The sequence below is a fragment of the Argiope bruennichi genome, chromosome 8 (assembly GCF_947563725.1).
Source record: "Argiope bruennichi chromosome 8, qqArgBrue1.1, whole genome shotgun sequence".
Taxonomy (NCBI): domain Eukaryota; kingdom Metazoa; phylum Arthropoda; class Arachnida; order Araneae; family Araneidae; genus Argiope; species Argiope bruennichi.
Genome location: NC_079158.1, coordinates 114,335,680 through 114,354,442, shown reverse-complemented (window position 1 = coordinate 114,354,442; position 18,763 = coordinate 114,335,680). Strand labels below are relative to the sequence as shown.

The window sequence follows — 18,763 nt, the reverse complement described above, 5'->3', positions numbered from 1 at the left end:
TAACTTTCAAAGAAATAATAATTTTATGACATAAAGTCTGTTCTTCATGATGAATGCAATAAGCTCCAATAATGACTCATCACAAATTCTCTTTTAACTGATGCAGAGGCAAATAAATTTTCATCAATATCTATCTTCATTTAAAAATGGAATACTTTTATTATGCTCTTGGACATAGTCTGCAAGTTTGGCACATTGCGTTGATAGAATTTTTTTTTAGTAAATCTGGAACAAAATAAAAAATCTTCCAGGTTTTTAAAAGAGATCAATTAGTAAAATATGAACATGGAATTTCCTCTAATATCATAAAATATACTGTTCTTGAGCAATCAAGACAATCATTTGGCCACCACCAATTTGAATTGATCACCTTTTATAATAAAAATTAAATGAAATTTGATAAAGTAGTTAGAAATTCAATAATTAAAAAAAAATGAATTATATTAATCATCACTATAAACTAAAAGTATCTCTAAGTGATAATTAACATCTTTTTGAAAATAATGTAAAATACAAAATTCTTTTTTTTCATTTCAAGGTAAAATCAAAATCATACAAAAGATTTTAAATAAAATTATGCACAACACGCATCAAAAATAAGATTAAAACTGGCAGATAACACACCAAGTGAAATAAACTGTGTGATTAAACAGCAGTTACCCAAATCGAAAAATAGATAATTACACTATTTATTTATGAAATCCATTATAATTTTTGTATTAACTTAATAAAAAAAAATCATGAACTTTATATTACACTAAAAACTGGTCAGAGATATTTTCAAATTTTATTTTCTTGTGAATAAAAACAGACAAACAAAATTTGTGTTTTAATTTAATTAATTTTTAGTCTGCCAGATATTCCTCGTAAATAAGTTTTCCACTGTAAGCAAATAAATTTAATATTTTATAATCGTTGATAACACATTCTTGGTATAAAGAATCAAAGAGAATTAAAAAGGTAGATAATCTATCCACAATTAAATATTGTATTTCAACTATTGTAATTATAAAGTAGCATTTATCATACATACCTTCTTTATGAAAAGATAGATCAGACTTATATTTTTGCCACAATCATTAATATTCAGCTGAATAACTATCTGCAAGGAAATATACATGCTGCTTGAACTTAAAAGTCTAACTATTATGAATTCTATCTTTGACGCTTAAATTTTTATCATATAAATATGAATTTAACACAAAAATTTTAAAGACAGTACAGTAACTTTTGACATATTTCAATAAGATTTTATGACACACAACATTCAAAAATAAATAAAAGTTGTAAACATTTAAACTGTAACAAAATAAACTAATTAAAACATATTAATATTGATAAAAACTTCACCAATAATGAAATATTCAAAATTTTTATAATTATTACATAATAGCATCTTTTTAAAAGAAATGGAAGATATTATGAAATAACTTGTAACAAAGTATCAAAATTAAGAATTTTAAATGTGAATGCAAACGTAAAATGCGATAGATAAATTGAATGTTAAAGAAAAATATGCTCATTGTCATTACTTTGGAATAATTCAAGTAGATTGCTTTTTTTTTTTTTTTTTTACCTAAAAGAACACAATATAATAAGATGTAAGAAAACAAATAATTTACACAATGCATATTTCAACATTTTATCAAAAAGTGTGGGAAAGGTGTAAATTTCATAGTAAAATAATTACCACATTAAAACTTTTATTAATTTATATCAACTACCTTGAAAAACACATATACATATTTCAGTATGTTACAACTTATGTTTATGTTTGAATGTAGATGTTCTGTTAATTAATATTAGTGTAAGGACAACAATTTTTACAATGCAATAAGATTAATAATAGCAAGTTTTCTGGTTTCTTTTAAGGTAAGCTATGAAAAAGCAATATGACTTACAGGAATGCACTACAAATAATAAGAGGTCAATAGTTAAAAGGAAACAATTTTTATCTGATTTAGCAATAAATGATAAGAAAAAGAATGAAATGATAGCTTTGATTAATTATAAAGTATGATCTTTTTTTATTTTTTTTGGTGGCATAAAAATGAATATCATTCCTATCCAGAATCACAAAAACAGAGCACAAACATTTTGTATTATTTAGAGATTAATTTCAAAGCAAAGCAATAGTAAAACTTACTCTTATAACAACTTGGTTATTAAAACAGAATCAAACAAATTATGAATTAAAAAAAATCATCGATACAATTTCAAGAAAATAAATACTAGAATTTGTGTAATCAATACCTAAATAAAGCATATGATGTATTTTACAGTAAAAAAAGAAGAAGAAATAACAATCTGCGCTTTTGAAATGTATTCTAAGGAACAACACAAGTGACAGGTAATTAGAATAGCAGAAGAAGCACTGCTTTTTTTTCTTTTCTCCCAATAAAAATGGATACAGGAAAGTCCAATGTTTATTAAATACATGAAATCACGGCTACATTTAACGAAAAAACGTAACATAAAAGTAAAACATTGAATAAAGTAAATGCATCAAGAAGACGATTTGAACAAAAAGAGATGTGGCATAATAATGATTTGAAAAAAATTGAAAAATCCAAGACTCACAATATTCTGTTTTAAAATTGTAATATGTACCAATTAAAAATATTTAAATCAATTAAGGTGTAATTTACAATTAAAAACATGCATATTATTTCAGTACTATTTTTGTAGCATTTTAAATTAAAAATGATTATTTGAAAAGTACGATTTACTTTACGAAAGTAACATGAGATAATTTGCTGACAGTAGTTGAAATTGTATGTAATTATAGTAGAAATTTTTGAGTCACGGGACAATCCAAAACATACTTTTCACATTAAATTAAAATCTGCCATGTTTAATATTATGACGTCACCAAACGTCATCTTGATATCTTTCGTAGATAATTTTATGTTTCATCGAAACTATATTTCATACTTAAAAATAATCTTTACCCCTTTTTATCATATTTTGAATTTAGTGGAATTTTAATCTGGACATTATGTAAATTTTTAAAACTATTTCTTAATTATCGTTAAAAAATATAATCTCATTTTTAGCGCCATCTACAATAGCGCCAAAGTTGTATTAGCGGTTCTTGACGTTCGTGCTTCCGCGTTAAAACACACTAAATTTTACTACGAAAATGGCTGATAAAGACGCCGGTAAGTAATTGATAATGTTTTTACTGTGAACTTAGGCTCTGTTTACTTTTGAAATCGTTTCGGTTTAGTTATAAATTAGTTCAAATTACTTTTTTATTTGTAAGATTTAGTCCTATTCATTGTTTATTTGCCAACTTCATAAGAAAGTTATTGTGTTCGAGTAAATATTGCATTTCGCATAATTTCCCTGATTTTTATGACATTTTTCATCTTGACGTTGTTTTTTAATGTAAAATAAACATTTCTGATATATGTTGATTGAATCTTGATAATTGTTTATGTATTGTATCATTCTCCAAAGCAATTTCTTGGAGTCGAAATAATTCATTTGTTAGTTTCATTAGGTGTGATAGATTTGTTTGCAGACATAAGATTGCCTTGCATGCCTTAGTCATTTACGAATATAAAAAAGTTGTGTCTGTAAAATTAAAAAAAATTTTTTATGGATTCGCATATTTTTTTTTTTTCAGTGTTCTAAAATTAGTTTACCATGTTACTACAATGTCTGTTTCATTCGTCAGGATGTTGCCTATTTCTATTTCGGTGATAGAAATTAATTCTAACACTCTTATCATGTGTAAATTGTAACTTAGATACATCTGTTTATTTAGGTTTATAAAATTTTGAGCATTATGTTTATATTTTTGCGCCTTTTTGTGTACTTTTTTTTGTTTAAAAAGAACAAATTTTAGATAGACTGTTGGGATTTGTCTTAAAAGTATTTACTAATCATAATTAAGATTTTTTTTTGTGTGTGTATATCTTTGTTACTAAGCATGCTTTATCATAGTACATATTAAAACTCCAAAGAATAGCCAAGCATATCACAAAATAACCTAAATACTGAATTCAAGACTTTCAATAGCATCTTAATTATATATATATATATAATCTTGTTTGGCAATAATGCTTGAAAAAAATCGTTTATTTTAAATATCCCTTTTAAAAAATCTAACTAAATATGTTATTACTAGAGAGGAATTGTATTCTGTTACCTAATTTATTTTTTTTACCAAGTTTCATGTTAACAGAATGAAAGATGAAATAGATAAAATTATTAAATCAGAACTAGCAGGTGTTTAGATTTAGAATAAGCAGAGCCTGACTAAGGCAGGGGCATACGGGGCAGTTGCCGTGGGCTCCCACATCAGAGGGGACTCCCCTAATCGATGTTTTTCTTTATTTATTGTTATTATTTTGAGAAAATAGTAAATCTTGATTAAAACTGAGTTAGTTATGAACATGTTAGAATTTTGTAGATTTAAAAATAAGTATAATCATTCGAGGTCAATAAAAATTTTATTATTCTAAGTTTTTCTTGCGTAGTAGTAATGCAGCCTAGCATAATATTATGTAATAACTTTAAAAGAAAACATTATTTAGTGTTATGATATGAAAAAATGATCAAAAGTACAAATACATATTTACACAGATGACACTTTTTAGTCTCATTTTTCCTACAATGTTCTGTAACAGTAAAGAATGCTTTATTTCGATATATCTATGAAATAAGATGCAGAAATGTTTTAGTTGTTTTGAAAAAATAACTTTTTATTGTACTTTACTGAAGGCTACAATATTAGCATATTGTTTTGTTTTTTAATTTTAAAAGAAAATTATTTTCTTCTAAAATTAAAAAATCTTTTTGTTTTATGCATCTATGCTATATCCTTTTAATGATGGATATAGAATTGTCAGAAAATCAATAAAATGGACAGAACGATATTTCGTCTGACTATTGGAGAGGGGACTTTATAGGTATATACTTTTCTTGTTATATATCTGTAATGAGGTGAAAAATTTAAATTCCTCCATAAAGTGCAGTTCTTCATTACTAAAGTAGTAAAGCAGTGTGTTGGGGGGGGCAAAGAAGTTTTTCTCCGGGCTCCAATTGGGCTGAGTCAAGCCCTGATGATAATTTTTGTTCTAAGAAGCATTCTTGAGCAATGTATTGAGTTAAGCTTAGCTTTATACTTGAATTTTAAAGATTTTGAGAAAGTATTTAACAATATTGTTGTGGATTACTTGTGCAAAACCTAAAGTTTCTATACAATTCCTGAAATACCAATCAATATTATTAGAAATATGTATTATAGAAGCAGAGCATTAGTTATTATGAATGGCATACTGTCAGAGATATTTCATATCGAAACTGGATTAAAGTAGTGATACATCCTCTCTAGAATACTTTTCATATTCTAATAGACTTGATGATGAGACACATCAAAATTTGACACTGGAAGACTTGGGGTTTGCTGATATTGTTTTACTGGCTTCAAATTTTATCAACATGAAGAAAAAGACAAATTTGAGAGTATTCCAAACAGGTGGATTTGAAAATAAATAATAAAAGTAATAATTCATTTTTAATTAAAATTGAAAAAAACTAGCTATTTTTCATATTTTGATGTTACAATAAATAAGCTGAGACGCACAGATGAAGAGATAAAGACTGGAGTAAGAAAGGCTCGTCATTCATTCATCAGAATGCATAAATTCTGGAAAACCCTCAAGTATAAGCAGCAGGTTCAAATTTTATGTGTTTAATGCAACAGTATTAAAAGTGGCTCAGCTCCAGTATACGGCTACCAAATTGGCGAGAAATTTGTTGATAAATGGTAATTTCTGGCTGCCATTATCGGGATCCATACTCTTCTTTATGTTAACCGTTTGAAGCCTAACATGGGCTCAAAAGTTCTGTTTAAGAATCGCGCTATACTAAACAAACACGCATTATTGGCGACACAAAAATGGCGCCAATCTGCCGTATACGGATTTCAAGTCATTTTATAAAACTTCTGCCAATCGAGAGAGAGAGAGAGAGAGAGAAAAAAAATAATAATAAATGCCATTGGATATGCATTTAGAATGTCAGTAAATAATACTAAAATTGCACTGGCATGGGCACCAAATGTGTAAAAAAACACAGCGATCGCATATCATATGACTATAGTGGAAAGAAATTGTTTTGTATTCCATATTTGGGGATGTCTTAGAGAGTTTAAGTTGTGTTCAGTTGTTGTGGCCTCATACAACAGTTTAGTGTAGAAAGAAATGATAATGTATTACTGTGTAAAATTAACTCATTGATCATAGTGTTAAATTTAAGAATAAATTCTATACACTCTTTATCTATATCAATTATTCATTTAAATCTACAATTTTATTTTAAATTTGCAAATATAAGTTTCTTTTTAGGCGAGAAGAATATCATTTATTAAAAGGAAAAGACAGTTTTTTTTAAAAAAACATAATTAGCTATAATGTTTTTGGTGCCTCAATGATTGGTCCTTTTTATTGATAGCAATAATTTGTAAAAAGGATAAAAACTTGTACTTTAAAATAGTTATTTTATTTTAATTATTTTAACTTAAAGCCAATGTAACAAAATATTTTCTCTGATAATATTGAAAAATAGACCATTATTTTTTGAAAGAAAAAAAGTTTAAATTAATCAGTATTGTGATTCAAGTGAAGCATTATGAAAGGTGTGCTTATATAAAGTGTACCAGTTTCAAAGTATTCTATAATGTACCTTCTTTAGAACTTTCTAACTTTTAATAATTGTAGTGACATGCGATAAAATCTTGCACTGGAGATTTTTGTTTATTTATGCTTGATGCTCATTGAATTCAATATTGTGAATCAAGTGTCTTCTTATAAGTGTGTTGTTGAAGTTTAGAGGGGTGTTATTAATCTTGTCATCTGGCTGTGTTTCAATATTAGAGACCTGCCCTCCAAAAGTCCTTGTATTGCTTCAAAATAAGATATTAATAAAACTATTTGACTTTCAATTTGTGAAATGAACTATTTTCAGACCTTAATACTTAGAATTTTCGAAGACTTTATTTAGGACTTGTGCTTGATCTTCCCATTACTACACTATACTTTTTTTCTGTTACTGATTAAAATATCTCCAGAAAGAAATTACTTTTGAAAGCAATATAGTTATTTCAATTTTTAATTTAAAATGCTTGTTTTCAATTTTTATGTAATAGATCTTAAATTATTGGAATATTTCAAAAAATAAGGTTATTCAGAAAAAATGATTTTTAAAAAAAATAAAAATAACAAATTTATTTAATGGCTGCTACCTATAAAATAAATTTTTTAATCCAATTCTTCCCTAATGCATTTCAAAAGGATCATCAAATATAATTATTACTAGAATAAACATTAAATAGAATATTTAAGACTATTTAAAAATTTATTTTCTATTAAAATAAGCATGAAAACAAAATATTTTACCAATAGATGAAGTGCAACACTTAATGCTTGCTGATCTTAAATTAAAAATTTATTCATTCTAATGCATAAATTTTTTATTACCCTTATATTTTTTAAACAATATGATCAGGGAACAGTTTCTTGAAATAAGACAAAATGTAACTATAGGATTGTATTATATAATGGAATTTTTTAATTAGCTGTAATTTATTAGTAGTAAATTATTAGCTGTAATTTATTAGTAGTAATTTTAATTAGTAGTAAATTATGTTTTTAATTTACAGTTGAGGAGCGGGTGATTAATGAAGAATATAAAATATGGAAGAAGAATACTCCCTTCTTGTATGATTTGGTGATGACACATGCCTTGGAATGGCCAAGTTTGACAGCTCAGTGGTTACCGGATGTAACAAAGTAAAAATTTTAATTTATTAATTATTTGCTTTAACAAAAAAATTTTCTGGCAAAAATGTAAAAGATTAATTACCCCTTGCTTTTTTAGACCAGAAGGAAAAGATTACTCAATTCATCGGCTGATTTTAGGAACACACACGTAAGTTTGATCTTATTTTATCATTGAAAATATAAAGGTTAATTAAATGTATCTGGTAAATAAAGTTTCGTCTCTATAATTTTTCTTATTTCCTGTGCTTCTGTCTATTTATTTCTTGTGTGTTGTGAATTTTATTTCCAGATTGTTTTATTAATACTATCATCTGATATCATTAAATATTTATTTAATTCTTATTAAATAATGGGTTAAAAAACAGTATTGTTTAAGATTGTCAAATGTGGTAATTTTTTGAAAATTCAATACGTACTACTACATATTAAAATTCTATACATATGCATGTATATATATTAATCTAAATTTTGAAAAAATAGTGAGTTCTTCCCAGTTTACCTATTAATCTACTTAGCTTTAATTTATTTAAAAATTTGGATACGTTGTTTTATAGGATTAGTCATTCAATAAACGTAAGTTTGTTTTAACTGTGGACTTATTAATTTATTTATTAATGCAATTATTTTGAATTTTTTTAAGCAAAGAGTATAATTGTATAAGTCAAATCAATTAAATTTAGAAAAGTAGTTACTAGTAAATAATAGGTCAGATATTAAAATTTTTTCATCAGCGAGAGGGGATGCTAATGTTTGTATTTTCATTTTAGATCAGATGAACAGAATCATTTATTGATTGCAAGTGTGCAACTTCCAAGTGAAGATGCACAATTTGATGCTTCTCACTATGATAGTGAAAAAGGAGGTATATTTTTTCACTTAATTTCATGTTTATTTTGACTTTACAATTGCATGTCCATCATTTCCAAATGTGTTTTATGATTTTTGAATGACTTTACTATCTTTTTTGCTAATTTATATAATAAATAATATTCTATTTATTATTATTTTTTTCAGAATTTGGAGGTTTTGGTTCAGTTAGTGGAAAAATTGAAATTGAAATCAAAATAAATCATGAAGGTGAAGTTAATCGAGCCCGATTTATGCCTCAGAATCCATGCATCATTGCCACAAAAACTCCATCTAGTGATGTTTTAATTTTTGATTACACCAAACATCCATCAAAACCAGGTAAATTATAATAAGAATTTATTTAATTTCTTGAGTCCCCCCCCCAAAAAAAAAATTATTTATTTTTTAGTGATTTTTATAAATGAGTTAAATTGCCTGTATCTTTCATATAAAGTAGGGAAAAAATATTTTTCTGATTATCTCTTTATTATACACTAACCAACTGATTTGCTGGGGATATTGGCCATATTTAATTCCTGATAAATTACTCAGACATGATTTCTGCAGTCCTGTTAACAAATTATTTTTAAGCATCAAACTGTGATGGTTAGTAAAGTCGTCTTATTGTAATAGTCTTGCATGTCCTTTCTTAATTGCTTACATAAGCATTTCTAATAGAAATCCTTCTCATGATACCATGGTGCTATTAAAAATTGTAATTGTTCAGGTCATCTGTTATCTAACTTTAACAGTACTATAACATTTCTATTCAACATTGAAGCTAAATAATATTAAACAGTATCCCTCTTTCGTAGCTTTCAGTTATGTAAGAAAATATTAAATATTTTAAGAAACAATAAAATTTGTTAGAATTACAAAGCAACAATATAATCTGTTGTTAAGAATTGTGAAAAAAGGTCAAAATTTAGAAGAGAAAAAAATTGCATTTAAATTGATGTCCTTGAAAAGATAATTTTTTGAATTTTACAATGTAAAAATCATTCCTCTGCTACGATTTTGGAAATTATTGTGGAAAAATGCCAAAATTTTGCATAATTTTTTATTAAAAAAAACAGGTATTTGTCTTTTCCTCCTATATATATATATATATATATATATATATATATATATATATATATATATATATATATATATATATATATATATATATATATATATATATATATATATATATATATATACATACATACAAGTTTGGTAGCCTTAACTCAAATGGTGTATCTATAGAAAGCATCAATATATACAATCATTCAATTTTATTAGTAATGGATATTCTTGATTATTTAGTCATTGGTAATGAAATTTTTTATTGGTTTTGATCAATAAGCATGGCTTGCTCATTAGTAATTTACTGTAAAAAAATTTATTCCAGATCCTAGTGGTGAATGCAATCCAGATCTCAGACTTCGTGGTCATCAGAAAGAAGGGTAAATTTTTTTAAAGTTTAAAATTATGTTCTTGTATATTCATTTAAGATAATATTTGTTATGCTTGATTGGAGCTAATATAAAAGAGCTTTGAGGCTTGGTATGGTTATTGCACTTCATATTAATATCTAGAAATGTTTATTTTATGTTGAATATTATAAAGTTAATAAATGTTTTATGTTTATTTTATGTTGAATATTATAAAGTTAATCAATGTTTTATATTTAATAAATATTTAATTTAAATAAGTAATGATACCATATTTATAACCTTGATTAATATGAATTTAAAAGATTTATTTATTTCATTAGATAAATTTGGTTAATTTGTTTGATTCCTCTTCATTATTTAGTGACACACATTTTTTTTAGTTCAATTTATTTCGGCATGAAATTAAATTCAAATTTTATTTTTATGGAATTTAAGTTTGAAAAACTTAAATGTAATTTTTTCTAATTAATCTTTTCTAATCCAAAATTTCATTTGACAGTTTCTGAACTATATAGTAAAAAAGTTATTTTAAATTGTTCATGCTAAAAATCTTGGTATTTAAATATGCCTCATATCATTGTGTCCTATTAGTGCACATTTAATACTATCTGTTAAGAAAAATCTATTTAATTTTTAAAATTATTTTAATGAAATTTTTTTTTACAGCTATGGATTGTCATGGAATCCCAATTTGAATGGGCACTTACTCAGTGCTTCTGATGATCACGTAAGTAAAATTTCAAAATCTTACTCTCTTTGAAAATGTTTGTGAATTGAAATATTTGCGGCTTTTAAAGGCACAAAATCTAGTTAATTTTGCAATTACAGTGGAATATTAGTAATCTATATCCTAAGAATCTGGAATTTTATACAATTTAAATATGTTTTATCCTTATTTTCTGGGGAGGGGGGGAATATATAAAAAGCTAATTATAAATAAGAAACATAGCTAATTTTTATCTCTAAGAATAATTTGAAGTGGTATTTAAAAATGTATAAGCAAGAGTCGTTATTTCCTCTTGGCAAAAGAAAACTTGCTCAATATTTTAAGGTTGCACTATTTAAGTATCTTAACAGGCAAAGAAATGTCATCATTGGATTCCATCTATTTAGTGTTGGTTTAAGTGGCAGCATCTATATAATTTGAATAGTTTTTAGTTATTTCACAGATTACTCAAAATCAATATTCTACTGTTTTATATGTAAAAAATATTTTACCAAATTTCCCCTTTAATTGAGAAAGAAATCGGGGCCATTTCATTTGGATGCTCAAGGTTCCATTACATATTGCTTCTCTCATGTTTGATTGTATTTATAAAGGTAAAACTTGAATTATTAACAGAGTACGACTTTTTTTTTTTTTTAAACAGCTCAGAAATAACTTACATGACAGATATTTTTAATAATGATAAAATAGAACTATTTGTGTATTTTTGTTACCAATGAAGAAATTAAATTATTGGAACATGTATCAATAAAGTATATAAATATACAAAATGCATATTGATAGGTAATATATTTATAAATAATCTGAATTTTAATGAAACTTTGTTATGTGAAAAATAATTTTTTAGAGACACTGATCTGCATTTTTAATCTTTTTCTATATATAGACTATTTGTCTGTGGGATATCAATTCTACTCCTAGAGATAATAAAATTGTGGATGCAAAAACTATTTTCACTGGTCACACTGCTGTTGTGGAGGTTTGTGTGTTTATATCTATCTACTTATTTATGATTTTTCATCTGTTATACTGAAGTTGTTCAGAATCGTGTATATATTAATAAAAATCTTAACCTGCAGTTATCATAATATTTAATTATATTTTTAAGTTTTAATTTACTCTCAATTGCATTATAAATTTGTCATAATTTTATTAACATTTTTTTAAAAATCTTTTGTTTTAACTGTGAAAACAAATCAATAAAAAATATTTTACACTAATCTTAATTATAAATTATGTTCCTGTACAAATTTTGAACTTAACGCTTTAAAAATAATTGTATAAAAAATTACAAGCATGCATGTGAAAGGCATGTAAAAAAATACATTAAAAATAATATAATATGCATCATTACTCCTTGAATAATTTCCATTTTGTTTCATCAGCATCCAACATATTTACGAAATATGAATCTTCTTATCTATCATATCTCTTTATCTTCATATTGCAAATTCTTATCAAATGCTGTAAAAAGTTTCACTGATGAATTTTAAACTGTGTGGTTTAGTGTAAATGTAAAACGAATGGACATTATCCCAAACTTCTTTCTTTAGGATTTGAATTTAATGGAGACTGTATTATTAATTTTAGTAAATTTAAAATGAATGTTTGCTATGGTCTTTAATTATAGGTATTCCTCAAATGTTCTAGTGATTTTTTTTTTTTTTTTGATAATTTTATTATGAACTTTTAAATGTGGAAACATTTAAATATTATGAAAATAAATATTTTATTTCATAGATGTTTTCCTTTTAGATTCAACAGTTTTATTTATAAAAGATAATTATTTGAAGGTTTTTTTTTATTTGTTTGATTGTTTTTATTATTAATATTTTAGCAAAATCAAAATTTTGCTAAAATAAACTGCAAAATTTTAAATTGCATCCTTTTCCACTATTTGAATAATTGAGAGAGATTTTGATATTTTCAATTCTAAATTCTATTTATATAATTGTTATCAGATGTAATATTTTAATTCTATATAAAAATTAGGCTTCTCATTTTTCTTAGTATATAATCATTTATCTAAATTCATTTTTATGTAAGTGAATATTGAGTTTTAGTTAAAAAGAAAAAATTAGTGAATATATTTTAATCAAGGGTTGTGATATTTCATTTTAATGAAACTTCAGAAATCAGTTTATAATAAGATTAAAGTAACAGGAGAGATTTAGAATTGCTGAGTCAACAATTTATAATTTAGCTTATGTGTTTACATCTGGTATTGCATTATGCTTGGTATATTTGTGTCTGCAGATTTATCATTGCCTTATTTGGGAAGGGATTCAAACTAAGCTGTTTATATATTTTGAAAATTTTGTGGTTTATTTTCTTAAAAACCTTCAGCTTGCTTATTTATTTAGATTAATTCAGTTGTTTTAATACATGATTTGTTTCATTTAAAAATTATTTGTTCTATGTAAGTTCAAGTTTGAAGAACATTTATTTATTCTAAAATTTCTGCTTTTTGTAATTTATGTGTAGGATGTTGCTTGGCATCTCCTTCATGAGAGTTTATTTGGATCTGTTGCTGATGACCAAAAGTTAATGATGTGAGTATTAAATGCAGGAATGCATTTCTTAATGCATTCCATTAAATGCATTTCTTTTTAGGAATTATGAGGGTTTGATTTTCAGTACTGTAGTTGCTTTCAGTATTGTGTTCAGCAATAAGCAAGAATGGAAATATATTGCATAAAAATGCATCCAAACTATTTACTTGATTTTTCTCCAGCTATAATACAACACACTTATCAGACATGACATATATCTATAAAAATGGAAATTTCAGCTTTCTTTAAAGTCAAATTTTATCCTTACGTTCATTTAATTTTCTTTTATTAAAAATATTGCAGAATTATTACATGTTTCAAGCACCTATTATATAAATTTATTCATTTTATTATTCGATGAATCATACTTATTTCACATCATTGTATTTAGTAATTTCATTATTTTATGAAAATAAGCTTACTTTGTTTCAAGCCTGTGTTATATCTGACTTGTATATGACCCATGTGAAAGAAAAAAATAAAAAATCTGAAGTACTGCATGGAGTTTTTGGCCTTATCCAAGATCCACAATTTCCATACAGAATGAATTGGGATGATATCTTTATTATTGAGTATACAAGATAATTCATGAAAACTTCTGTTTGTTCATATATTTTCATTGCATTTGAGAAGTTGGTTGTAGATGGCTAAATAAATAAAAGAGGGCGGATAGTCACAGAATTTGCTGTGTGAAATGTTCAGACATTTTACATGGTGTTTAATGTATACATGACATAATCTTGTGTAAATTTTTATGGCTTGTTCATCATTTACTACATATTACAAATGTATATTTAATGGAACACAAATAATGTGTTAATATTTTTTTTTCTAGCTGGGATACCCGTTCTAACAATACAAGCAAACCCAGTCATACAGTTGATGCTCACACAGCAGAAGTAAATTGTCTGTCATTTAATCCTTACAGTGAATTTATATTAGCTACAGGCTCTGCTGATAAGGTGAATTAATTTATATTGCATTCCTTTTGTATACATCAAAATTTTTAAACATCTTGTATGGTTGTTATGCATGCTTGAAATGTTTGGATTATGATTAACTAATTTATTTACTTATATTCTTAATTCACATTTTAAAATGTTTTTAAATTTTTAATTGTTGTATAATATGATTATTGTTTATTCAACTAGCTGTATAATTTCGATAATGTGTAACTCTGTCCTGCCTCCTGGAATTATGTTGATTTATAATAGGAATGACAAATATTACAGAATGTGTTGACTTATTTGACAAGAACCTTAAAACAAAAATAATATTTGTTGATAAAAGCTAAATTGTAGCATCTGTTAATTTTGAGTTTAAAATCATTAAATTTTAGATAACACATATATATTCTACTTCCTAATAAAACAGATTCTTCCTATATTGTAGCATGATAGCACTAAAAATCTGTGCAGTATTTTCAAAACAGTGTCAAAAATTTTGAACTTGCTTTTTGATTATAAATAGAGCTTCTTTAAAAACTGAAAACTTATAGTATTTTAATGCAAAACAATCATTTTTAAAATGCAAATTTGGATTTTCCAAATTATCAAATTTCTTGCTCCGTTCCTTCTAAACTTTCTTATTCCCTTTCTTAATATTAGTTTGTATGAACATCATCTCGGCTGAAAATATAAAGCCATGCATATAAGTTTCACATCGTATATTTAAATGTAACAATTTTGCTTATATTTCTGATATTTTTTTATGTAACTATAGTCATTGCATGATTTAATTTTTATTTTTATTTACAGTTATCTTTTATCTTGCATGAAAACATTAAAATATTCAATTAGCTAATATGGTTGTATTTATTCATTAGACTGTAGCTCTTTGGGATTTACGTAACTTGAAATTGAAGCTTCATTCCTTTGAATCGCATAAGGATGAGATTTTCCAGGTTCAATGGTCTCCACACAATGAGACCATTTTAGCATCTAGTGGCACTGACAGGAGGTTGCATGTCTGGGATCTTAGCAAGATAGGTGAGGAACAATCACCTGAAGATGCGGAAGATGGACCTCCTGAATTACTGGTAACTATTTTGCATAATTTTTCATGCGAGTTATTAAGCATAAATTTGAATTTTCCATAAGTATTTTGAAGATTGTGTCACAATTTCATTTTGACACACTCATCTTTTTATTAAAAGGAAGACCAAAAGAGAACATAAAAATTTTTAATTGATAATTGAGTTCTCAAAATGATTCAAATTCCAATCGGCTTTAAATCGTTCAGATTCCCTTTGAATGAATTTCTCCTTTTCAAAAGGTGTTTTGAATTTCATTGATTTATGAATGGTGGATAAAAAAGAGAAAAATATTGATTGCTACATTTTGCTTAATAATAATGTCTTACATGCGTAACTGATGCCATGTCTCGGAATTAGGAAGTGCTATAATTATTAGATATTAATTCATCATATATATCTCAGCAATGTAATTAAATATGTCATTGTGAAACATATCCTGTATTGGTAGTTGAAGTTTAAATGGATCTCTTATTTGTTTTGCTTATTTTTAAATTCAGCTTAAGAAGTATAGTAAAATAAATTTTTTCATACCTAAATCATTTACATGAATAAAAAAATTCTGATTTTTCCAGTTGAATAAATGTCTAATTATATCTCAAAACTTTTCATTTGTGAATTAATTAAAAAATACAATTACCCCAATTGTAAACATTATCTTTTAAAGAAAATGATTACATTTTATAGTAACCAATCAATTAGTCTTATAAATGTGTGTCTTAAATCTAACATTTTTTTTCTTCGTCATTTTGTTTCAGTTTATCCATGGTGGTCACACCGCTAAAATTTCTGACTTTTCATGGAATCCTAATGAACCTTGGGTCATCTGCTCAGTCTCTGAAGATAACATTATGCAAGTGTGGCAGATGGTTAGTTCTCTATTAATTGTTCTAACTGAAATTCATCACTCTTCATCTTCTAAAACTTTTTTTTTAATTGTGTAATTTATTTAATTAAAATATCAAATCTTTTCTGTCTTGCTATAAACTTTTTAAAAAAATTATTATCTGTAGTTGTCTATACATTTTCTAATTATTTAATTTATTTATCAAATTAATAAGCTATTAACCATAAAATATGCTTTTATGACTATAATATAAATATTGAATATAAAATTTTCTTTGGTTGTATTAAAAAGCAAAAATGATAAGATAGCATTGTATAAAACTAATATATAAGGAATTTTACTCTAAAATCAAGAATTGCATATCAACAAAAATTGTATAAAGAGTTGTCTTTGTATTATACTGTATGTATTTCGCATTTATTTTTTAATATTGCAAATTACTGAAGTAAAAGAGGTTTGTATTTCGTTTCTGTATGCCACCATTAATTCAATAAAAAAATTTGTAATATCTTTATTATTCAGTAATTTCCTTAATAAGCAAGTTCTTTTACAATTTAGTTTAACTTTTTAACCATTGCCTTTAACGATACATTCAAGACATAATCTTTTCTTTTAAGAAATGCATTTCAAAATTATATATATATAATATAAATTGTTGCCATGATACTTGATATTTAGGTGTATGATGGGAGGAATAGTAGAATGACCTCAGTTATTTTTTTAGAAATTAACTTTTTGTTCAAATTTCTTAGTTACCCATTACTTTAAACTTGTTCTCGTACTTTTAGAATGATTTATTGAAATGTTGAAATAGTTTCATGGCTAAAAGGTTCACTGTATTGAAAACTGGTCTTCTGATTTGAAAATAGCAAATTCTTTGAGATTGAAAATAGCTCTTAAGTGCATATATGATATTCTTATCTGTTCTATTTTTGATTCACAAGCTATTAGTATATTAAATGAAACTTGAATGGAAAAGTTTTCAGTGGCAAAATCAAACTGGAGTTTTTTTCCCCATCTAGGCTGAAAATATCTACAATGATGAAGAGCCGGAAACTCTTGCCACAGATCTGGAGCCTGCAACAACCTGAGATGTATAAACTTTTCATTTACATTTTATTTATGCTTTTAATTCATTCTTTAAAAAAGGGATATTTTAAAAGTGTATATCAGCCTTATTCAAATTTATCTCTGATGTGTACACAACTTTGATAATAAACATTTTCATAATTAAGGTATATTTGTTTTTTTTTAATTCAATTTGTAATATTTGTTCTTTTTAATTCAAATATTTCAAAGATTTCCTTGACTGAGAACTGTAAGCAATACGAAAAAAAAGGTTAAAATAAATTTTCTTTTTTGAGAAATATTTAATTTATTTGTGAATAGATCATTGTTCAGAACTTATTATTGCTAAAGAATTTCTTAAATATCATGAGCCCTTATGCAGGTTAAAAAAATGCAGGCTGTTTGATTTTTTAAGTATGCAGGCTTTATTTTCATATTAGAGGTATTGTTTGACAACAGATTTTAAAACCCTCCGCGTTTTTGTGCGTGCGTTAGGATGGGTTTAATTCGTCAAAATAGGGGTGAGGAGAAAGATAAAATGGGGAAATATTTACATTTAACAATAAAATAAACTTGGATTACTTGCAGATTGAATTAAAATATGGTTAGAAACAATACAGTATTCACATACATTGGGGGGAAAAAATTGAACAAAAAAGAATCTAATAGGGTGAAAATCAAGGTTAAAAAATGACGACGAATTCCATGCTCATTCCTGTTTTTTAGATGTGTTTGTCCTTCCATATCTCTCCTCTTAATGAGATCTCCTCAGAATACTGAAACGAACAGTAGTTTGTATATTTGTTAGTCTTCTGTTGCATACTTAAAGCAAATTCAACTGATTTTACTTCGTAATGTAGCATGACATATCTAAATAATTGTGTAACATAATATGCATGAAGGTAGTAAAGCACTTTTAAGGTATGTGAATGTAATCAAGATGAATTTTTCGAAAATAGTTATATTTTTGAATATTTGCATAAAATAGATTGAGGTGGGAGAAGCGTCTATGAAACCAAAGTAAGCCATATAAATGGCAAATTTTTTTAAAAAAATTGGGGTGGTAGTGGCCAAAAATACCTATAAAGCAAAAATGTTTTAGTTTAGAGATTTATTAAATGATTTGCATAAAATTTTGCAAATAGCTTTAAAAATATATTATCTAGTTCCTGAACTAAAAAATACGTTTTTTCTATCTATTCTTTAAATATTGATTGATAAATAACATGAAATTTTAAACTTTTTTCATATTTTGAAGCACTAAACCAACAATAAAATATTTCTAAATGAATATATTACTTATTCTCTAGTTCAGGAATTGCAGAACATATTGAGAAGTTATTATACCAAATTTAAACAAAAAAAAAATTGAATTAGATTTTAATTTATCAGGTTTTTTATTAGAAAATTCTATCAAATATTAGAATTTGAGAAAATAGCACTTAATGATGTAAAA

General features: G+C 25.6%; 2 protein-coding genes across 3 annotated transcripts in view; one reads left to right on the top strand and one right to left on the bottom strand.

Annotated features, from left to right (window-relative positions):
- The window catches only part of LOC129980898 (ralBP1-associated Eps domain-containing protein 1-like), a 36,273-nt gene extending 33,414 nt beyond the window's left edge, over positions 1-2,859 (bottom strand). The window contains exons 1-2 of one of the 2 annotated variants that reach the window (XM_056091359.1): positions 2,730-2,859; positions 1,034-1,102 (exon numbers count right to left, since the gene is read on the bottom strand). The gene's annotated coding sequence lies outside the window, so the exon portion shown is untranslated. The remainder of the gene's footprint in view (positions 1-1,033; positions 1,103-2,729) is intronic. The other variant, XM_056091360.1, reaches the window with a different exon arrangement.
- Positions 2,860-3,020: 161 nt separating this feature from the next.
- On the top strand, positions 3,021-17,473 carry LOC129981069 (histone-binding protein RBBP4). Its single transcript, XM_056091712.1, has 13 exons — positions 3,021-3,161; positions 7,673-7,802; positions 7,891-7,941; positions 8,561-8,655; positions 8,808-8,981; positions 10,036-10,090; positions 10,748-10,808; positions 11,695-11,787; positions 13,293-13,360; positions 14,196-14,322; positions 15,186-15,398; positions 16,151-16,261; positions 17,262-17,473. The coding sequence occupies exons 1-13, from the start codon at positions 3,143-3,145 to the stop codon at positions 17,328-17,330; spliced, it is 1,266 nt and encodes a 421-aa protein (XP_055947687.1). The 5' UTR covers positions 3,021-3,142; the 3' UTR covers positions 17,331-17,473.
- Positions 17,474-18,763: the final 1,290 nt, after the last annotated feature.

Bases quoted from the DNA above. Each gene is read 5' to 3' on its own strand.
- LOC129981069 (XM_056091712.1), top strand. The intron at 7,803-7,890 runs GTAAAAATTTTA...TTGCTTTTTTAG, and splicing joins TGGTTACCGGATGTAACAAA to ACCAGAAGGAAAAGATTACT. The intron at 10,091-10,747 runs GTAAATTTTTTT...TTTTTTTTACAG, and splicing joins CGTGGTCATCAGAAAGAAGG to CTATGGATTGTCATGGAATC.